This window comes from Xiphophorus couchianus, chromosome 21 (genome assembly GCF_001444195.1).
Source record: "Xiphophorus couchianus chromosome 21, X_couchianus-1.0, whole genome shotgun sequence".
Classification (NCBI taxonomy): domain Eukaryota; kingdom Metazoa; phylum Chordata; class Actinopteri; order Cyprinodontiformes; family Poeciliidae; genus Xiphophorus; species Xiphophorus couchianus.
In genome coordinates, this window is record NC_040248.1 from 14,136,569 (window position 1) to 14,159,203 (window position 22,635).

General features: G+C 38.2%; 3 protein-coding genes across 6 annotated transcripts in view; 2 read left to right on the top strand and 1 right to left on the bottom strand.

The window, feature by feature from the left end:
- Positions 1-5,416, top strand: part of myripb (myosin VIIA and Rab interacting protein b) — a 120,528-nt gene extending 115,112 nt beyond the window's left edge. For all 3 annotated transcript variants that reach the window (XM_028005455.1, XM_028005456.1, XM_028005457.1), the window contains 4 exons: positions 11-172; positions 283-378; positions 524-584; positions 1,607-5,416. In XM_028005455.1, coding sequence (XP_027861256.1) covers positions 11-172; positions 283-378; positions 524-584; positions 1,607-1,650 — 363 coding nt within the window. In that variant the 3' untranslated portion in view covers positions 1,651-5,416. The remainder of the gene's footprint in view (positions 1-10; positions 173-282; positions 379-523; positions 585-1,606) is intronic.
- A 75-nt stretch (positions 5,417-5,491) lies between these two features.
- On the bottom strand, positions 5,492-9,581 carry prlh2 (prolactin releasing hormone 2). 2 transcript variants are annotated; one of them, XM_028005459.1, is made up of 3 exons: positions 7,514-9,581; positions 6,991-7,212; positions 5,492-5,875 (listed from the first exon to the last, which is right to left on the bottom strand). In XM_028005459.1, the coding sequence occupies exons 2-3, from the start codon at positions 7,151-7,153 to the stop codon at positions 5,670-5,672; spliced, it is 369 nt and encodes a 122-aa protein (XP_027861260.1). In that variant the 5' UTR covers positions 7,154-7,212; positions 7,514-9,581; the 3' UTR covers positions 5,492-5,669. The 2 variants fall into 2 exon arrangements, with proteins under 2 accessions (XP_027861260.1, XP_027861259.1); XM_028005458.1 differs by having other exon boundaries at positions 6,991-7,207; positions 7,514-9,575.
- Positions 9,582-10,268: 687 nt separating this feature from the next.
- Positions 10,269-21,261, top strand: shrprbck1r (sharpin and rbck1 related). The gene is made up of 14 exons (XM_028005382.1): positions 10,269-10,914; positions 12,077-12,251; positions 13,480-13,557; positions 13,651-13,792; positions 13,871-13,961; positions 14,062-14,380; positions 15,163-15,251; positions 16,027-16,197; positions 18,042-18,202; positions 18,297-18,408; positions 18,502-18,681; positions 19,079-19,177; positions 19,421-19,564; positions 19,694-21,261. The coding sequence occupies exons 1-14, from the start codon at positions 10,639-10,641 to the stop codon at positions 19,772-19,774; spliced, it is 2,118 nt and encodes a 705-aa protein (XP_027861183.1). The 5' UTR covers positions 10,269-10,638; the 3' UTR covers positions 19,775-21,261.
- The last annotated feature ends 1,374 nt before the right edge of the window (positions 21,262-22,635 follow it).

The window sequence follows — 22,635 nt, forward strand, 5'->3', positions numbered from 1 at the left end:
GACTGTGCAGGTGTACCTGGCTGCGGGAGCTGTTTATGGCCTGGAGGGGGCGCTAGGAGAACTGGAGCAATGTGCCCGCAGTATTAGCAGTGGGACCACAGACACTGATCTGGCCTTCCTGGAGGACCAGGTAGCCACTGCAGCAGCTCAGGTCCACCAGTCTGAACTACAGGTACTTAGTAGGATTATTTATTTGGGAGAAAATAAAAATATGGGGTGCTTGTTCATAAGTCACAACTAAGTAAAAGGTCTTCTTGTGGATGGCTTGTCTTTGTTTTGAAGATATCAAATATCGAGGCCAGAATTTCAGCTCTGAAAACAGCTGGGTTAAATGTGACTGTCTGCAATCGCTTCTCAAAGATAAAGCCAAAGTCCAAGGTATCTCTGCCCTTCAGATTATCTGTTTTTTTTCATATTCTGAAGATTTTTGCTGATAAAAAGTAACGTACCATAAACTGACCTCCATCAAAATCCAGTCTGCTTGTGTTGGAGTTTGTAAACTACATAACTGTGTCTATTCCAGCCTGAAACACTGGACTCGTCGCGCCATCAGAGAAGGAAACTCCCAGCACCTCCATTAAAAGGTATTAATCTAGCTGTTTCTGTTTAGTCTGCAGAAAACTAGACGCGCACAGAGAAAGCCAGAGATAGAATTTTTTTGGGAGATATTTGAGAAAATGTCAAATATATTTAGGAAAATGTTTATTATTTATTAGGAAATATTTATTAGGAAAATATTATGAGCTGATATTCTGCATATTCACCAGTAATATGCTGGTGAATATGCATATGCTGAAGTAACTAAATCACTTCAGCATGCAGTAAATAGTACATCTTTATCTGCAGATATAATGTGAGTGTATGGGAGTCTAAAACAGACACAGAAACAAGAGGATTTTTTTTTACCTCCAAAGCTGTAAAAAAAGCTTTTTGAATAGAGCAGCTCCTAAAGCTGCTCCTGAATAGATGCAAAAGTTCATACATTTGCTAAAAACAGACTAAGAAACTGAAAAGCCCCATTAGACGTAAAATTCCCAAATGGAAACACACACCCAGTACAGGTTGATGAGGCTGTTTTATTGAGCTACAAGACATCGTCTCCTTTTCATGTTTGTAAATGGATTTTTTTTTTCTAATTGGAGCTTTCTTTATATTCTTTTTAGTCGTCACTCTTCTCACTACAAAAGCTTTGAGTCAGACTAGCTTTATCAGCATGGTTTGAAAAACGAGTAATAGATCTCATTCATTCCCTCTGGCCATCACTGTAGGTCAGTGATGTCCAAGATCAGTCCTCTATACGGCTGGAATCTAGCTCTTTTCCTTAATTTAACACACCTGAGTTGAATGTCTTGTGACCAGATATTTGCAAAATATGAAGAGATAATTCAATAATTTGATCCTGTGTTTAAGCAGGTAGGCATTTAAAACCCTGCAAAACAGTGGATCTGTCCAGGCTCTGCTGTCTCGTACCAGGCTCTGCTGTTCTCGGCCATTTGCTGCATGTCTCCCGCTTCTCTCTCCTGTGCATTTACTGTACAAAAAAGGCCTAAAAAAATAGGTTTAAATTTTCCTGGATAACAGAGTGTTTGTTTTTATGGCATTTCAGAAAAGTTGGAGTCAGAGCAGCAGGTTAAAGCTCTTCGGCCATAGAGACAAGCAGCAGCACAAGTCCCTCAGGGCCACTTTACAGAGCCTCAGGGACAGGGGCCCTTCACATCTAGTGCCTTGACCCAGCATCTGCCTCCAGCTCTAGGCCAAGCAGGGGCTGACACCCACCCTGCGTTCTCCACCCTCAGCCAACCTCAACAGCTGCACCTCACAGGAAAACATTAAAGGTTGTTTCTCTTTTTCACCATTAACCTTCAGTATTTCTTTCCTCAATGCACACATGTAAAAGCTGACTTAGCATTTGGTGTATCTGCCTTAAAATCTGAAAACAATCCTCATGCTACATACAACTCACAGAATATATATATATATATTCATCTGTACAGACAAAGAAGAATGCAATGCCATTCTTTATCTGTTTGCAGCAGTGTTGTTACTAAGTGTAAGATGAAGCTGTGGAAAGATTGTGTGAAACTCTCTATGATTCAGTATCATGGAAAGACCGGGCAGTTTTTATGCTGTCTTGTGTTTTTAGTTCCTAAGTAAACTGGTAAAAAAGAATACAGGTATTTATCCACTCCCCAACTACCATTGATTTTTTTATTTTTTTATTTTTTTCATTTTACACACTTATATCAGACGTCGGTTACACTCAAACCTTTGGTATTTTAACAATTTAAAATCAGATCATTGCACTCACAGTATCTGACAACAGTGTTTAAGATATGCAAAGTATCTGGGCCAAAACATGGAAGGACTTTTCCTACCACTGCAATGTGCAGGAGCTAAAACAAACACAAAGCACATTTGTGATATTGTTCAATCTACTGTTGACGTACAGATGAGAATAAAAGATTCATATAATTGCAGTATAGTTTAGATGCCAGTGTTCTAGTTAGGGGGTATGCTAATTGATATCCAGCATCCAGTTAAGCCAACAACCAGTTATGTCATGCTCCGTTCCTTCTATAAACACAGATCTAGGGTTTATACCACACCCCAGGTCGAATTTTTTCATGTGTCAAATTGGAAGACCAGTGAGATTTGTCGTATTGTTGTAGGCTATCTGCACTAATCTTTATTTTATGTATTCAAACACTAAAGAAATGTGTTTCCAAACTGAAGTTTACAGTATGTTGTTGGTTTAATGAGAGAGAAACTGACACAAAGCTCATAAATAGTTTATAGCCAAGCATCTTCTTTCACTGTATTTTATATGCATGGCAGCCATATTGGACATTGAGCTCAGGGCAATTTGGCGATTTTCAATTCTCCAAAACAAAATTTTTCCTTCTTAGGGTGTTCTTATTGTATTTTTTTTAAATTGTAACTCAAAAAAAAAAAATCTAATTTCTTAGTACAACACTGCATACAGGAAGGGGGAACCAGCTGGCTTAAGTTGAATATTATAGTAAATGGAAGAAAATGGCTTGTGCTAAATACAGCAAAGTAAAAGCAAGGTGAAATAAATAACTTATTCCGCCATAATTCAATTCCAATGTGTCTTTCTTGAAGATCAATTGTATATGTAAACATGATTTATATTAAACTTGGTGAAGGCCAAGGAGGCTCTAACAGCCAGTTAGCTTTGCTATGCATGAGGAAAGGGGGGAGAGCCAACCTGAATAGATGATGCAGATGAGATAGATAATATAAGTCCAGTATGTCTGACTTTAAGATCACTTTGAGTCTAGATATAGTGGATGCTAATTATAATGAAACAAACGGGCAGTCAGCAACTTAGGGAAATGAATCATCATCCACCAGCTTAACTATGCACACAGGAAGTGGGAAACAAGTAGCCTAAATCTTTTGACGATGTCAATGAAATAAAGATCTTATTCTACCATAGTTGGAGCCCAGTATATCTTTAATCAGGGTGAATTTGGATCCAAATAGAAAGTGTTATAAACACAATCATGTCAGTAGGTATCACAGCCAGTGACTCTCCATCTGTTGGCTTAGCTAAGCATTAGCACTGACGAAGTAGCTAGTTCAATTAGCAAGGATATCTCTGATGATGAAATAGACTAAATGTATGCATGATGCATGATAATCTGCTGACAAAAAGTCAGCAACTAAAGCAAGAAATTTATTTCAAATAAATAATTGGCACATTTTAGCTAAGTACTTGTTGGGTGGCCAAAAATTGAAAAAGTTTCTAGGCTTGGAAAAAAAGCAACTGCAAATGACATCAGGGTCTCCTTTTAGAAATGTTAAGCTAATATGAATCTTTGGTTTCTTGTTTTGTAAAATGGCAACAATTTACAACTGGCCTACAATATAATCCTTAAATTAGAGGTGGTGCACTGATCCTTTTCAATGAATCCCAAACCAAAAATAATTTTCTGTATGATTTAAAACCAAGATGAACACGGAACCACTGAAATAATAATAACAACCTTAGTTTAACGAGGTTTGTCCCACTGAGCTCAAAACGTCTCCCTTACAAGACAGTTGAAAAATTGAAGTCTGACATTCGGTGACAAAAAAAAAAAAAGTTCTCTGTAGAATTTATTTTACTTTCCTTGTTTTCAACTTTGTGGCCTTTCTTTTTTAAATAAAATGTTTGTTTTTGTTGTATCCTTTTCCGGGTCATAGCTGAACATTTGTGTTTTAATCATAAAAATCTTGTTGAGATTTTTACACAATAACATCTAATGGGCTATATTATAAATGTCATGAAAACATGATTTTGTTACAAACAGTTTATTTTTGTACTTGCAGAACATTTTTATGCAATATCACAGAAATAAGGACTATTGCAAATTAAAGGCTTTATCCTATCCTCTAAGGACCCCTAATTAGTTCTGCCAGACTCATGTGGTGATTCAAACTGCTTTCAGTGTAAGCCTTCATTTATCAGCAGCGGTGACATGAGTGTTACAAAAACAGGTTGCTACAAAAGGCATGTTTAAAGTGGCCAGTGTGGTTCACACTGTACTTGTATACTCCTTAGACACTAGATTGGAGGAGACTGCCTTTCATTCTGGGTAACTTTTCTTTACTCGGTGACGACTTACATGAATCAGAATCTGATTTAGCCATGCACTTGGTTTTTCGTTTGCTTTGGCGAAATATAAAAACAGGGTTGGATGTCCTGATGGACTGCATAAAAGATGTGATGATGCTCTGTATGAATGCTCTTCCCTCTTCTATTAGTGACCTTTTCATCGCAGCCTTTCACATCTTTCAGTTTGCACACACTGATTCTGTACTTTTGTCAGTCTTGTTCTCCAAAAGGTGTTGTAGTATAAAAGCATGTTTCTGGTTTTATTGGATCGGTGTAAAGTTTTTCATAAAAAGCACATCTGCAAGGGTCCAATCATCGGTGTCCTGTATTTTTCTAATGTAAAGAACAATAATATCTCATCAAAATGTTTGTTAATGTATGTATATGTGTTAAAAAGAGATGGATATGATATAGTGCCACATGTTTATTGCCCAGTCGGTTCTTTTGGTGTTGTGTGCAAGAGACTGTAAAAATTGCTATAACTTGTGAGGCTGGATTCATACAGGAAGTTAAAATTGTAGCTATAAGATGCCAGTAATCTCATCTTATACTGGGATTCTTGAAAATGAAAGTGAATGGCAAACAGAAATTGCTTTTGTTCCTGTTTAAATCCAGTCCGAGCAACACTGTGCACAGCTCCAAAGGCGGGCCATTCACTTTTTTTAATGTGTAATCGTTTGTTGCAATCCATATGACATGTTGGGGAAAATATTAAAATGCAAAAAATACAGATTCTCTATGTGCCACAATATTCAGAAATAAAATGTATTATGAAATAAAATTTGCAAACTTGAAGGAAACCTGTTTAGTTTGAAGCAAACATTTTGTTGTGCGTCTGCAAGCTCAAAAAATCGACACCGTTAACTGGTATCCTAACAACATTCTTATTTATTGATAAATATACATTGTATTCTTTCATGTGTAAATACTTTATGATGAATGAATTATGCACGTATGGCTAACCTCATAGCTTACATTAAAAGAAATGAATGTACAACTTCAGTTAAGAGAATAAAAAAAGGTTTGTGGACAAGGCAAGAACATGGTGTCATGGTAACCAAACATTTTCCTCTCCACTGATTACTTTTTCAAGGTTTTCCTTTTTTCTGAGGCTGTTGAGCAGCAGCTCCAAAGTCCTTAGGACAGGCTGCATCCCACTGTTTCCAAGAGCATCCATGCTGCTGTGCCTCTTCCCAAAGCGCCCTATGGGTCGCACTCCACGGCCCACGTACCAGAATGGGTCTATCTCTGGACCTGGACAGTGTATTCAGACACAAACATCAGCAGGAGAAGGAAGTAAAACATGTCTGTGGTCAAGAAAAACAGGAAGCACATCAATAGATTCTGTGGTTTCAACATATAAATAAATGGATCCTGACCAGATTCAGAAATGTTTTACAATCGAAGAAAACTAAACTTAGATATGTACAAAATAAATATTGAAATTAAATGGAAAGTATTTTCCTTGCATAATAAATTTCTATTTAGTACTAAATATCTCATTTAGAAAAAATGGCAAGATAAAATATGAACAAAAAAGTAGGCAAAAGAGAAACATTAGAAACAAAAAAGCACAATAATCTTTCTGCAAGAACATTCAAAGTTGTTTCAATAAAAAAGTGGATTTTTCTGTTCATTTCAGATACATCAGTATAAAGTATCAACTTTTGCAATTTTTCACTATCTTTAATTAATTTTCCAGAAGTAATTTTCCTAAAGTAAAGGCGTTTTTAACACAATATCTAAGAGGAAGCATGCTGATAGCTGTCATTCACAATGTTAGTCACTGTTCTTTATCTTACTGTGAAATACGATTTCCTGCATTCAGTAGGCAAAATGACAAATATAGTAATTGTGTACCATTTAAAATGTTGTCTTCAATTTCATTTCTAAAATGCAGTTTGTAATATCTTACCTGAAGAACACATTGTTTTGTTAATATTATCAAAGAAATTATTATAAGATCAAGTTTTTTTGTTTATTAAACAAAGGAAATTAAAAAAAGTAGGTGACTTCCACAGGACCACTCTGTGCATCTCATTACTGCGTAAAGCAGCTCAGATCAGGAGATTGAGTTGGGTTCATACTTTACATTTATTAAAATGTATTTCTTACATATGTAGTTCTTTATTAAATGAAAACAAATCTAACGTTTTCATACATACTCAAGGCATATCATTTTTTTTATTTTAAACTTAAGCTATAGAATACAAGATTTCAATTGACGGGATGAATAAAAAAGAGAGAGAAATATGTAGAATGATAAATAGTAATCTCGAAAGCCAGGCTGCTCCACCACGTCTGTTTGGTGACAGATAAAATAATAGCAACTGCAGTTAAATAGGGAGGCAGCAGTTACTTCTACTTACTTCTGTTGTCTACGTTGTGAACGATGTGGAAGTCGTGCTCCACCGTGGTGCTCTGAGCGCGGCTGAAGCTGGAGGACAGCAGCAGGAGCAGCGTCAGAGCTGCGGGCAGCCAGCGGCTTGTCAGGATGCACTGCCGGACAGCAGCGTCTCTCCCAGGCAGCATGCTGAGGCTGGGGGAGTCGGTCAAGGCACTGAGGGCACTGCTGATTAATCTAGGCTGTACTTAGGGACATGCAAAGAAATACACAGCAATTCATTTTATCATCATTCTAGGTTTGCTTAAGTAGAAATAAATTAGAAAATTGAAAATTACAACTAGGTCAAACATCAACAATATCTTTTCCTTTATATTTAAATGTTATTCTTTCATTTTATTTTTGTTTTAAAGGATTTGTCTCTCGAGACTCTCAGTGACAAATGGATAGAGAAGCAAATCCATTTTGAGCTTCTTAAAGTATATGTCCATGAATTTGTTTGGCAGTAGGTAATAAAATCCATAAAATCATTACCAAGAAGCACTTACCAAGATCTTTGGTGATGAACTGAGGTCAGTTTCTTGAGGTTGTTTTCTGAACAGCAGTGTCCCCCAGCTTATATAGCCATGCGGCTCGTGAGGTCGTCGGATGATGAATCAAGAATGTCAGTTACCCCGAGTGATCACAGTGTAGATCACGGTATGCGAGCAGCACCCCTCCCCTTGTTCTCCTCCTCCCACTCCCTCAAACCCCTTGTCTCTTTGACTAAAATCTCCTGACGTCTGTCACGCAGCAGAGCAGTCCATCAAGGAGTCAGTGACATGTGGATAACGTTAAATTAGTGAACATGGGGGTCATCCCAACAGCAGTGACCCAGGGCTGTGGTGGGTGGTTTCATGGAGTCTTTCATCAATCAGCATCATAAAAGAGGGTAAAATAGAATCACAAACTACCAGAATCTATCACATTAGAGCTAGATACAGTGCTGAAAGTCCTAACAACTACATCTGAAGAGCACTTGTGACAAAACTTAGATGTCATTTGTTGCTTTCAAATAAAGAGGATTAAGAAACACAAAATTGGAGCAAATCCATAAAGAAGTTGTCTGATTCCGGTTTATGTGTATTAGTCTATTATCTGTGCTGGTGGGGCAAAGGAGTGAGTGAACAGTGTGCTGATGTGAAGTAAAAACCCCAGAGAGGATACAAGGAAGAGAAATAATTTTGTTGTAGAAAGGTATCTGTCAGGAGATGAAAACAAGGAAAACCAGCAGCAGTTTTGGTATAATGGAACCACACTGGAATCTTAAGTTCTGTAACGTTTAGTTTAAAACAATACATCATCAAAAGGCATGAACAAGTGTAAAAAAAATTTACTTGAGTGAATTGTTTTAAAACAGAGATTGAGTTTAAATATTTCTAATTGACTGATTTTTTTTTTTTGCCTGTATAATTCTGCTAAATTACTTCTGTATTGGATATTGATGTTGTTTTGTCTCTTTGTAAACTATTATCTACTTTTACACAGTTCTGAACCTGAATAAAATCATGCTGCAACCTAATGGAAAAGGCATCAGCCTCCAGAGCTGGAGGTTGTGGGTTCAAGTCCCACCTGGGTTATGGAAAAGCTTGGAAGACTTAATTTGTTGTCTTAAAACAACAATTACACATATTGTAGGGTGTGTACTCCAGACATTTAAAGAATGTCGGCAAACCAGCTTCAAGGAACTTTTACATCTCAGCTCCACTGCAGGGCAGTGCTTTGTCTCCTTTACAGACGTATATTTGTCATGTACATATTGCAATAAAACATATGCAAAGCAGAGATGCAATAATCCAAAGATATTATTGCATATCTTTGGGGATGTGCAGCATACACACGTCTCTGAATAATAAAGCTGATTTGATTTAAGGCTGGTAGTGCTTATTGGAACAACAAAAGGTCATACCTGATTGGTTCATTGTCATGAACAGGTGTGACATCTTCAGACTGGCACAGAAATCTGATAAGGTCCGTACTTACTGCTAAAACATTTAAACAGCGATTCAGGATAAAAGAAGGCTGTTTCAGGAATGTTTTGAATGCATAGAGTAAATGCACTTATTTTTTATCACATTGTCTTGTTTCTTCCTAACTTAAGCATCTTATTGAGGGGCCATGAGAGCCTTGAGGAACACACTGTTGATTAAAAAACATGCCTGCAGGAGGATTAACAACTTGACCTTTTTAACCTGTATGAGTTAAAGCATTCCCCTTTCATGCTACAGTGTATTTTGTTAACAGCCTCATACGTCACGTCTCCCACAGCGTGTGGGTGGGGATGTTCACTAACCACATTTTGTGGTGCACTTACTTTCTTAAATCCAATCGTAGGAAAGTGAGTGACAAACACAAAACATTGCAAATAGAATGTTGTGCTGCTAAGCATTACTTGGAAAAACCTTAGGTTTACTCATTGTTTGATGAGTCTTTACAGGTGTACAGGCTGATGATTTTCTCCTTACAACTCATGTAAATTGGGTATTGAAAATTAGAATATTACATCTGACCAGTAGAAAACAATTTTAATGCAGAAATGTGAGCTTAATGAAAATTATGTCTAGTACTTACGTAAAAGTATTTATATTACATATAAATATTCAAATGAAGAAATCATTGATAACATTTGCATTCTTTATTGTTCACATTATCGATAATTATTTAATTGTTTAGTTAATTATGAAATCATGGTATTACTCATGAAATAAAATAAATACATATTTGACTGGTCAACTTGCTTAGTAAAAGGCATAAGGACATAATTCAATGTGGGCCCTCAGGTCCTAAAACTAAAATCTTTTTATCATTTATTTAATCCTATATAGATAAACTTTATGTACTTATTCACGTCATTGCAGACCAATTACCTTTTCAGGAGTTAACCTTACTGAGTGACTTTGATGGGTATGACTGACAATTGATTTATGATTTGCTGAAACACAAGGCCATAAACTAATTCAGTAAAGGTAAATAGCTAAACCATTGTATTTGGTTTTAACATTAACTGCATATAGATTTTAATAAATCTAATTATGTAAGTAGTAAATCATCACAAATGTATAATTGTTGATATAATAATTAATTATTTATTAATTGGTTTATTTATCTGGGATATTTAGTTCAAATTTTATTTAAATTAGCATCTTCATAAATATTTACACGATGACTTATTAAATATGTCCCTTTTGGACCTCCATACTACTTGCATAAATGTTTTATAAATTGGGTGTTTTGCTGCCTCCTTGTGTTGAAAGAAAAAAACACACATCCTGTCGAGCATGCGCAGTGGAAGAGAAAGCAAACGCAATAACAAAACAGCTTCAGAAGTAGCAAACTATCGCTGTACTCTTTGTTAGGACGGTTTAGTGTGAAAGTATCCAGTTGAATAATAGAAAGATACAATATCTGCCTGGACGGAGTTTCGACGGAAGAGAAGAAGAACACAGAAGTGAACGTCGACCTTGTTTTTCTACTTTTTTGGAAGTGCCTGTACACACTTGTTTCCTGTTAAATACTCGGCAAAAAAGGTACGCTGAGAAATGTGAAAGGAGAGCTTCGCTACGCGGAACAGGAGGCTACACACCCACGGGACTCCTGCGTGTTTTTGTGTTTGCTACATGAGTCTGTCGGCGTGATGTCGCTAAGTTCAGGCGGCTGGACTCACAGCCCCGGCCTCACGCCGGACCAGTCCACCGCCCTCACCAGCAGCTATGAAGCCTCGCAGGCACAGCCTGGCTGCCAAACCGTCCTCATGTCGGTTCGGGTCTCGGTGTGCCATTCCGGGGTTCGTCCGCTGTGTCTTCCGGGAGCTGGTGATGAGTCACTCCGCCTGCAGCTGAGCATGGACCCGGGGAAATCCGGGGAATTCCGGCTGGCGATACAGAGCACCAGCGGGACGGGCCAGAGTGTGGTGAGTTCACGGTGACGATGAGGGACTTTTGGGTTTTGTTTTGACTGGGAAAGGTTTTCACACGAAATAAGTACAAATAAAGTAATGTTTTATTTTATTTTATTTTTTGTCTTAACACTATGACATATTGCAGGCTAAAACAAAAACTCAAACGATTGCAACATAGTGGAGCAGAAGTTAAATTGTCCGGTTTGAGACCAAAACTGTATAATGACCGCAGATATGCACTAAACATAAACAGAATTGTAAATTAATACGTGTTCAAATTGATATCCTTACTTTTATTTAAAATATTTATTTGTTTAACTGACACTATTAGCCCCCCGTATTCTATTTCCTGCCGTGTTTTAAAACCATATCTGTTTTTTTTTTCTAGAAAAGTAATTCTGCGAACAGTTTCTCCCCACGGAGACTGATTCCACCTTTACGTCTGTGCTTTGACTGAGCCAATCTAACACTCTATAGTGCTTTGATCTACAGTATATTACAGTACCGCCTGTAATTACGGTACAGTCTCTGAATATTGTCGTGACAGTATTAATTAAAGCATATTTTTCTGGCTCTTTTCTTTCTTTTCCCCCAATCACAGGGTCCCCACCACCACTCTCCCTCAGCTTTAGCATCTCAGCTTCTAAAAATAAACATCAACTCTGGGCAACTAGGGCAAAGTCTATCCAAAAGGCCAAATATATGGCACCTGAAATGTAATATCCTACCAAATAATAAAAACTGTCTTCGTTTGGTTTTTTTTCCGTTACAACTCATATGTATTCATATTTCATGCTCGAATTATGTTGAAGTTCATTTATTAAATCTCTGCTCAGGAGTTTTTGCTGCCTGAAGACTTGTGCATAGCCATTATTTTTGCAAGAAAATAAACATGTTGGTTTGGAAAAGTTTCTTTTTCTAAAAAAAAAAAAAAGGCATAGTAAATGGACTTATAAATTCTTCTGAAAGAGTAGTAGTCACAGGCTAATAAGAAAGTGTCCAGGCTATGCAGTGTTTACTAGCAGCCTGCTTAATGGAAAAAGAAGTGGTGGTCATTTAATGACGTTTAGTTTACGTACTGGATTAGAAAATTGCAGGGAAATGACTTCCCTTTCTGTTTTTGTGCGCACATGTTCATCTCTCATTGTCTCTTCCTCTTCCACCTTGTTTGCAGACCATAAACGAGTTTGATTTAAGATCCATAAATTATGAAGTGAAGTCGCCAAAGTGCCACGAGCTGATATCGGTGGCGCCTCCGTGCGACCGCATCAGCTTCAACTTCAGCAGCGAGCAAGAGGCTGAGGGATGGGCCACCGTGGTCATGTCCTCGCTGAGAGAAGCACATCGAGGTCAGTCGCCCGTCTCTGCACACGCTGCCTGCTTTAGTTAAGGCTAAATGAATGAGCAGAACAAAGACTTCAGCTTCCCCTCTCTGCAGTGGGATTGCATTGACGGGATGTAGTTTTCGCCTAAGCGTTTCTAATCTGCCCTTCAAGTAACAAATGACCTTTTTTGTGTATGTGAATATATTCATTGATTTCAGGTTGCTTTTTGAATGCATCTACATCGTTTGCACATGTTCTCATTTTTCAGCATCTTGAAGAGCCTGTTCCTCCGTGGATAATTGTTGCTCCTAGCTTCCGAGAAAATCACATACTGACAAGGGCTCGGTGTTTTCTCCTCTTGTCAAAGTCAGTTGTTAACAATGTATAGACTCGGGCATGCCGTGGTGGCGTAGGGCGTAGTGCGACCCGTATTTGGAGGCCTTGAGTCCTCGACGCAGCCGTCGCGGGTTCGACTCCTGGACCCGACGACATTTGCCGCATGTCTTCCCCCCTCTCCTTCCCTGTTTCCTGTCAGCCCACTATCACATAAGGGACACTAGAGCCCACAAAAAAAGACCCCCTGGAGGGGTAAAAAAAACTATGTATAGACTCAAACAATGTCACTTCCTAAAAGAAAATCAAATTTTATGTATTCTTTTTAGCTGCAGATGATGCAAATGATGAAGAGAACACTGAATGAATACTATGTCATTGCATTTCAGGCAATAAAGTAATTATTTTATTATCTAAAAAAATTATTGAATTTGTTGGCATCTTTTAATATATTTGTAGGTGGTTAAATGAAAAATCAGCTGAATGTGCCAAAAAAAAATATTTGGATAAATGGCAGGATAATCAATAGAATAATTGATTACTAAAATGATTGTTTGTTGCAGCCCAAGTTTAGAATACCTAGAATTGGAAGCAATGCTCTGGTATCAAAGTCAGATGTGTTGATTAATTTCATGTAAACTTTTTGTAGAAAATTAGATGCTACATTTATTGTAGTAAATATTAAATGGTGGCTTTCAAAAGTATTCAAATCCCCTGATCTCTAGATTTGATGTGATAAACCAGCGCACAGTTAGAAGGGAAGGAAAATTATACAGGATTGGAACATTTTTATATAGATAAAAATCTGATGACCAGATGTTCATTATTTGACTTTTGTGCTTTCATGTATTTGTTGCCTCTTTTTAGTTGTCTTTACTTTGTTCTGACTGTCTCCTCAACACATTGTCCATGCTTTCAGCCACACCTCAGGAAAACGGTCTACAGCACCTCTTTGATGGCCTCCATCTCCGGAATACCTCAGCTTTACAGCAAACAGGTGTGCCAAAGTGAAACGTGTCCAGTTTGTGTAAATATCTGTTCATCTGCTCCTTTATTCATTTCACTCTGCATGTCTGCGTTACATGTTTAGAGGATGCTTGCATAGAGCTGAAAAAAGCCATCGAGGCAGGGGACATGCAGAGCGCTTCTGTCTTCGCCGCCTCTCTCGCCCGCAGACAGGCAGCCCTGAAGATCCAGCCCTCCACCAAAACCTATGAAGAAACTGAAATAAAGTAAGACGACTGTGATCATAATTTGATATATCAAACCACAGTTATTAATCAGTTATCTGTCTTTTGTTTCAAAAACAGTTTAGCTGTTATTGTCGAGGATTCCTCCTCGTCTTGTTGCATCACTGTGAAAGTTTTCCCTCACATGACTACTGCGTCGTTGAAGCAGCAGGTTTGTATTATACTCATCACATTCCCCTGGTACACCATATCTCTCTCTCTATCTAATGGTTAATAATAACAGTTTTCTGTCGGCTTTGGCTCCTTTCCAGATGTTTCTCGAATATGGCTTCCACCCGCGGGTCCAGCGTTGGGTGATCGGCCAGTGTTTGTGCACCGACCTCCGAACTCTCGCATCGTACGGCGTCCGTCAGGATGGTGACACGGCCTTCTTGTACCTCTTGTCAGCCCGCCACTCTCGCCTGACCCTCCAGGTCCTGCAGAAGGACCAGGAGAGCGCCCTCCTTTTCAGCCCTCCGTCGTCTTTTCAAAACCCCTCGCTCCCTGCTGCCTTCACAAACGGCCCCCTCTCCCATGACGGGCGGCCATTTTCCACTCTACCTCCAAGACTCCACAGGACCAGCAATAATGGTATGAACACTAGATATGGATTGCCTGATCATGATGATTAGGCATGCTAAGATCCAGTCTAATATGAGATGAAAGAAGGCTCTGTGAAATAGTGAAGGACGTGCAGCAGCCAATACGGTCTCTCTTTTACTGTTAGCATTATTTTAAAGGGTGAAAACAAGAGACTGTTGTGAAAACCTGGGCTTTTTTTGTTTGGTCAGGACTTCACTTCACATAATCTTCACTTACACTAGATTATGAATTAGTATAGTTATATACGTATGTTAATGTTATATTTTCTTTATAATGGACAGAGTAGTTTTAATGTGCCATTAAAGTAGACTCATCATCACTGCATTGCTAGATGATAAAATGTTCCAGAAATTATTGTGATGAACATTAATATTGTTGTTTTGAGACTATTTTCAAGTAATGTATTGATAATGGCGTAATAAGTCAAGTTCATCCTCCCAAAGACCAATAAACTTTCATTTTGTAAAGAACACTGCAGCTGGAAATTTAAGTATTTAAAATAAAACACAACAACCACGAAAAATAAATACAACCAGAAATAAAAAGCACACACCATAAATAAAGCAAAACCATAAATAAAACGGAATACTATTTTACTATTTACAATTTAGTTTACTATTTTGTAAACCAAATTGCCCATCAAAAAGTATTAATCATCTGATCTAATTTTATTTTGACATGCTTAATTGAGCAGTAATTGAGAAGTTTTATTGTTAAGGTTATTTAAAAATTTGAAATTTGCTAAATCTTTTTCTCTCTCTCTCCTGCAGGTGGCTCAGAGAGACCGAACATCGGCAATATTAGAGATCCGATCATTTTCGAAATGTCTCGACTCAATCCCAACACACCTTCTACCCAGGTAAGACACAAGGAGGTTTGGACACTTCTGATCGAAAGTATTCCCAGTTCCTGTAAAATCTAAACCTGTCATAGTCTGCAGCATTTTGCATCTGGCCATGTGACCAGATGATTTAACATATTAATTGTGACTGAGTGACTTGCATACAATTAGTGAAGGAATCTTGTTGTACTTATTAAGTAAAAAGTAATAGAAGAGACAATACACATTTAAGAGAATTATGTTGTTCAGTATCATAGGCTTCAATGCTCAAGACATCAAGAGACTTAATACTATTGGGCCCATTAACTTTATCTTTAAATAATTTTGAAAAATAATCTTCAAGATGGCACAGTATTGGCATCAGAGGATGAGAATTTAGCCACATATTTGTTTTTACATTTAGAATATTTTAGTTATTTAAATTATTTTAAAGAATCTGTATTATGTATAGAATATTAGTCCTCATGGTTTTTACTGTGATCTTGTTATGTTGTGGTACAGATACAATTAAAAACATTGAAAAAGCTTTCTTTTTACAGATATATATATATTTTAGGTAATGACATCAATGTTTCCTAAATTTTTGTTTTTAAAGAATCTGTAATCTGTTTCAGATTAAATGTTAACATTAGCAGCTGACAGAGTTTGGGAAATACAGCAATTTAAAAGCTAGCACAGTGGACTTTTCAAAACCAAAGTGAATCGTCTCAGTTTTAAATATTGTCATTGTAGTGTAGTTGTGTCTTTATACGTTTTCTGTTTTAAAAATACAGTTTTAATTGGTTTGCTTCAGGGTTGGTCTTGTCCATCTTGCACATACATCAACAAGCCAACGCGGCCGGGCTGCGAGATCTGCAGTACAAACCGGCCTGAGAACTACATTATCCCTGGAGGACACCAGCCTGACCCTCTGGAGCTCAGAAGGATCCTGCAGGAGAAGGAGTCAATCAGACAGTATCAGCAGGTAGGACAATTACACTCTTTAAATGTAACTCCTCTTACAATTCACTAATAGCTCTAGTGGTGTTTTCTTGCAGTTGTCTGCATGCAGAAACATGTTGTAACGGCTATGTGTGGTTGTCAACGGCTACGCAGATAGATGCCTTTCTGATTAATATATAAGCAAACAAACACACCTTTCAAACTAATCCCAAAGACATGCAAAAAGTTGAAATTGATTGAAGGCTGCCAGTGGAACTGAAACATTCAGACTCACTCAGGTTGACTCTCTTCTCTTTTGTCTCTGTTTTTCTGAAGGAGAAAGGGAGAAGAGAGATGCCGAGGAGTGCTGGGCCTCATAACAACTCACTGCTGTTTAACCTGGACCAGGACTACTGAACATACTGACACATGCACACTCCTCTGCAGATAACAGACTAGCAACTTAACAGCAAAACAGTAATCACGCCGAACTTGGTTAATGCACAAATGAAAACATACTTGAGTAAAAATCCTGTTTTGTTGTTGTTGCTTTTACTGAAGTTTAATAACTTTTAAGTAGTTTGTTACCAACATAACTATATCTAAACTTTATTTTTGTTTTAATGTTCTTAGAAAGTAGTGCCGGTGATGTAATGAAGAATGAAAATGTGTTAAAAAATGTGCAAACAATTTGTCTGCCTTAAAGTCGGACTTGACCGGTGATGCTGACGAGTAACATCAAGTTATATTCTTATGAGCTCCTTGGCACCTCTTGTTGCCAGTATGTTGAATGTATTAACCAGATTTTGCACTGTGGTTGTATTTACCTTGTGATACATCTGAAAATAAAAGGTTTTAATTGTTTGAGTGTGTTTGGACTTGATGTGTGAATGAGAGGATTAACAATAACATGTTCTTAATTCGTCTATTAAGTTCCCTATACAAAAAAACTGGAAGTTTATAATTTACGGAGCATAGAGTTAATCCTTTATGCCACAATATTATATATTAGGACTTTAGAGGATATTTTTCCTGATTTAAAAAACAAAAGTCTCTTGCAGTACTCCAACCCTTTAAAACAGATGCCTTGTATTTATCAGTTACGAGTTAATGCATTCTTGCTGGAGTCATATGGACTTCCAGAAGAAGAGACTTTTTGCAGTTGGCAAGTTCAAAGACACGTCCATGTTAGTTGGAGCTTTAGGTTTTGTCCCAAAACTTTCACTTCCACCTTTGTGTCCCTCAAACGGTTCGAGTGCCTACCAGTTTTCCGGAGTGGACTTTCACACTGCTCTCTTTGCACCTGTGATCCACACTTCAGTTAAGCCCACATCCAAGTGGACTTCAACGAATTATATTACCCACAATTTATCGATTCATGTGACATTTTGAGTTATAAGGCGGGAAGGATTTAAATAATTTTTGTTTCACTATACTATACATGTGTGCATGCTATTGAATTTTGCTCTGGATTCAAAAGGTCACAACAAAACAAATTTGAACAGCGACCAGTCTCGCCATTTTGGATGTCACAGTTACGACACAGATGCACAAGTCGATGTAACTTGTACCGTCCCAATTCTCCAATGTTTGCACACTTGTGACCTGCGCACTCGAACCCTTATTTTTGGGTTACTTGGAGCCAAAAGGACCTTATCTTCGACTAACTACACACTTCTTTGAGGGGCAATAGCAGTAGCTTGTGGTGATGTTTCCAATTTTCCTGAAAAATCAATTAACTCCTCATCTTATGAATGTTTAATAATAGATCGGTCAATAATTCTTGCCAGATTGATGGGTGGATAGATGCATGTGACTTGATTCGCCTATTAAATTGCTTAGTAGTGTGATTAAAAATAGTGCTAATGTAAACTACAATTCCTTCAGGCAAAAGAGCAGGAGCAAAGAGAGAACTTTGACCGGCTGGTGAAGATGGACGGTCAGGACCTGGTGCCCAATCCTGAGCCCGTGGATTGTAAGATCTGCTTCGTGGACCTGCAGTCAGGAGAAGGTGTCCTGCTGAGAGAGTGTCTCCACTGTTTCTGCAAGTGAGATGTGGGAGTGGGAAGATGTGGATGTAACACTACCCAGTATTTTTTCTGTATAACTGAACCCTGTCTGTTTCTGTATGCGGGTGCTTAGAGAGTGCTTGCGCTCCATCATCATGCTGTGCGAGGAGCCTGAGGTTTCCTGTCCATACAGAGACGATACGTACGCCTGTCCTTGGGCCCTGCAGGAGCGAGAGATCCGAGCTGTGAGTTGCACCAAGGCACTTCTTCAGCGCATTCTCGACAGCACACTTTTTAAATTATATTCCTTCATGATCTCCCGCTATATGCCTTTCTAGTTGGTGCCTCTAGAGGAATATGAGCGCTGGCTACAGAGAAGCCTTTCTGTAGCAGAGTCTCGCTGCGAGGGCAGCTATCACTGTGCAACTCCAGATTGCCCGGGATGGTGTGTGTACGAGGACACTGTCAATGTCTTCCACTGTCCCATCTGTCGGAAACACAACTGTCTCATTTGCAAGGTGAGAAACACACAGGTCACACTTACAAGTAGTAAATCTTCAAACTAGAAGTGACAATGCCAGTCAAGCACTAATGTTATTGTCAATTTATGGGAGTCACGAATGAATTTGTACTGGTCTTGTCTTATTAAGAAAGAATAATTATGCAATGAGGCTATACATTAGTGGGGGTTTTTTTTGTTCATTCTTGGTGAAATTTAAACATAAAGGCTGAAATATATATAGATATACACAAACAACCACTATTATGTCAAGATGTCCACACAAATTCCCTATGAATTCTTCTTCCCATTGTAGCCAAATAGTTCAATCTTTGTCTTGTTTGACAAAACTTTACTCTTATAGCCTCTAAAAATCATAATTTGACTTAGACTCTCACATTTTTTTTCCTCGTCAGGCCATCCATGAGGGAATGAATTGTAAACAATACCAAGACGACCTCGCAGCCCGAGCCATAAACGACTCTGCTGCCAGAAGAACGACACATCTGCTAAAGGTTAGCGGCAAAATAACACTTTAAAGCTTTTGAAATCACTCTCATATTTAGTTGTGTTTTTTTTGTTTTTATTTAAACAAACTGCCTAACATGAGAGTAATCAATTTGTAGCGTCACTGTTAAAGAATGAAACACTGGCTTTGTAAACAAAGAAAGTAATTGGTATCGGCTTCCACCAACCACATCCTCTTTTCTGATTCTCGCTTTGTTTTCCTCTGCTCTCGTTGTCTGCTCCACAATCAGACCCTTGTGCAGTCAGGGGAGGCCATGCACTGTCCTCAGTGTGGCATCATTGTGCAAAAGAGAGATGGATGTGATTGGCTGCGCTGCACTGTCTGTCACACTGAGATCTGCTGGGTAACCAGAGGGCCTCGTTGGGGACCCAAGGTAAGAAATTATTACTTTCCCCTGTTCTGTGATAAAAGTCCTAAAAGTTGCATGATGCTGCTTTTTTGTGGTTGCTTGCAATATAGCTTAGATATCATTTTAACTTTCCAATTTTACTCTTAATTAAAGGGTCCTGGAGACACCAGTGGAGGATGTCGCTGCAATGTCAACAATCAGAAATGTCATCCTAAATGCCAAAACTGTCACTAACACTCAGGATGGGGATTCTTGGAAATTTCTGGAAGTACACCAGTTTCATAACACAAGGAGGAAGAGTTCAAGCGTACAACTGAGTCACACTTAAACCAAAACTGTACAAGATAACCCGTGTTGCGCCTGAATTCATATTTGCTTCTCTCTCCGCAGATCTCTAACTAGTAAGCATTCCCTGGCTTACCCGAAAGTAAGTCGGTGAGTGAGGTTAAGTGCAGCACAAAGGAGTTGTAGCTTTGAATGCCCATGGTGCCTTTTCAGTGTTGGGTATGCGGGCTGGCCCCCAAAAGGCTTGCCAATTTTTTTAAAGGTAACTCCATGCTGAGGTTGGGAGTTTTTGTGTTACAATGCTATGGCTCTTCTTTCCTGGTCTGTTTCCCGGGAAACAAATGCAGAAGTGATCTTACAGCTGCAGATTCAACAAAACTGAGGCTTTGAAAGTGAAGGAGTGTATTTTTTTTCTCTCCATGTTTTGCTGCTAAGGAAGCTTTTCCATTTTATAGGTCAATAAAATTGATGCTTGTCTAGCTTTACACTCATCAAGGTTTTTTTCTTGACAACTGTTGGAGCTTATGAGCCTTTATATGCTTTGGCAATAATTTCTGGACATGTTATCAGTTCAGCCTATTAATGGAAGCATTCAAAAACATTTCTATAGCTCACCTCTTTACTGTGATTGGTCAATTAATTTCAGACTCCCGATTTGCATGAAACCACTCACACCTAGAGTCAGAAAATTTGGGGTTAACTTAACATGTTTATTTAAAGAAACTCTAGGTTTGATGATCCTGCTTCATAGTACAGGCCTCAAGTGCACTCGAGTTTGTTTTGGATGCTACACTCTGGGATGCTTCGTATTAAACTGAAGTGGCCTTATTCTTCTCTGCCGAAAGTCGTAGCAGGCTGACACTGATTGAGGTTTTCCAGAAAATGTGAAAGAATCTGGGTTTTTTGTTGTTGTTTTGTTGTGGATGTGTAATTTTTTTTTTTTTGCATTAAGAGCGTGAAGTGTTACAAACCAGTCATCAGTATGCTTGTGCGTGTCTGTGTGGAATACTGGCTGAATTATATGTAGTTCATGGTTCACCTGAGAGATTTCAGGCTGTCTGTATTTAAGTTCCTCCTCCTTTCACACTGATCTTTGTTGGTTGGTTGTTGCATTATTACAAAACCTGAGAAAAAGCGGTGATCAAAATATGTTACTATTAACTTATTATGTTCAATAAGAGAGTCAATCTATACACCTTTTATTGATAAGCCAATATTCCCAATGGACAGCTTAAATGTAGTAGAGTGCATACTCGTTTTACAGCTTTATTTTTGGAATTTTTTTTCATTATTCTCTAAATCTAATTCTCATGCATGAATGCACTGCCTATTGTCTCTACTACACTACTGTCTGGAACTGACAAGCTCTGTCGTTACATGTCAGCACTCTGATGTACGCTTGTGCCTTAATTGTGAATAAATATGCATTAAACTCAGTCTGCGTACTGTGTTGGTCCACTTGATGGTGTTACGTCCTCTGGGTGGCAGCAGACGTTTCAGAAAGTGCAACACTGCTCCTCATAAATTATCCAGATTTTTTTTTTTTCTTGTCTTTGCAACCTTGATTTCTCTCTAGAGCGTGATTTTAGGTTTGGTAGAATGCCTGATTTATTGCAAAATTAGAAGTTGCCGTGCAGAAGCATCCGTAACTCTTAAACATCTCTTCCGTTTTCTCATGTTACAACCTGCCAAACTCGGTGAAACATAAAGAATTCAAATTTGATCTGTTCTTCTTTGACTCTAACAAACATCAAGTCTTTAACAAATTCTATACAGATTTTATACAGTGGGGTGTAAACAAGATTGCGATCGGCTGGATCACGTGGTGAGGTAACTTCTTTGCTTCTTTTAGTTACATTATCTATTAAGATAATTAACTACATATGAGAAAGGCAGAGTGTCAGAGATTCCCCTAGGCTCTGTGTATGTGTGAAAGATGTTAACGCCTCCCGCCAGCGTTATCAAACTGGCTTCAACATGACCTTGCACTGAGAGTAGCCTGTACTGAGCGCCAAAAATACTGGAACACACTGACTCTGTTACTTGGCCTCCTGACACTTGCAGAGTTCCTCAGTACAAATAGTGTTTGCATAAGATGACTTCTGGTGCAGTTGATTACTCTGAATTTTAAGGGTATCAGAGTATAAGGGGCTGAAAATGTTAACATAAATGATTTTCCTTCAGCATCTCAATAATGGAGATCATTTCACTCCTGTTCCAACCTTTCATAGTAAAATGTACTTTTTTTGAGCTTTGCGTTAATCAAAAGCACACCAGGAATGTTCATTCTTTTATGCATGTATGAAAAATTGTTGAATCTCCTGTAGCAGCCATTCAGGAGCGCCTAAACTCAGGACTGCCTATTTAACAAGGCTAGTCCCTGGAGCTTCTTAAAGAGACAGAGGCCAATTTGAAGGCGTCAAATTGCGAAAGCAAAATTAATTTCATTTATGAACTAGACATCACTAGATTTATTGGGTTTTGGGGATTAAAAAAAAAGTCGATTAAGGGATCTTAAAAGTCGATATACTATGTTGGGGCAATTTGGATAAATTGACAACAGTGCTTCCTTCGACATATTTCAGATAACATTTTGGAACTAAATATGTGGATTATACATTCATGCTAACTCAAAAATGAAATTAAATTTGGGGTAATTTGCATATTTCTGGTTATGTTCCAAAAATGTTTCTCATTTTTTCATCATCTTTTTATTGCCACATACCGACGCATTCCTCTATTGTTCTTTAGGTGTGGTCTCCCAGCCACTATTTGGTTTGTGTTGTTTTTCTGTGATACACATGTATCAT

Coding starts and splice junctions, on each gene's coding strand:
- prlh2 (XM_028005459.1), bottom strand. CDS start 7,153: ATGCTGCCTGGGAGAGACGCTGCTGTCCGGCAGTGCATCCTGACAAGC. Junction 5,876..6,990: donor TCACAACGTAGACAACAGAA/GTAAGTAGAAGT, acceptor TACACTGTCCAG/GTCCAGAGATAGACCCATTC.
- shrprbck1r (XM_028005382.1), top strand. CDS start 10,639: ATGTCGCTAAGTTCAGGCGGCTGGACTCACAGCCCCGGCCTCACGCCG. Junction 16,198..18,041: donor CAATCAGACAGTATCAGCAG/GTAGGACAATTA, acceptor CAATTCCTTCAG/GCAAAAGAGCAGGAGCAAAG. Junction 18,203..18,296: donor TGTCTCCACTGTTTCTGCAA/GTGAGATGTGGG, acceptor GCGGGTGCTTAG/AGAGTGCTTGCGCTCCATCA.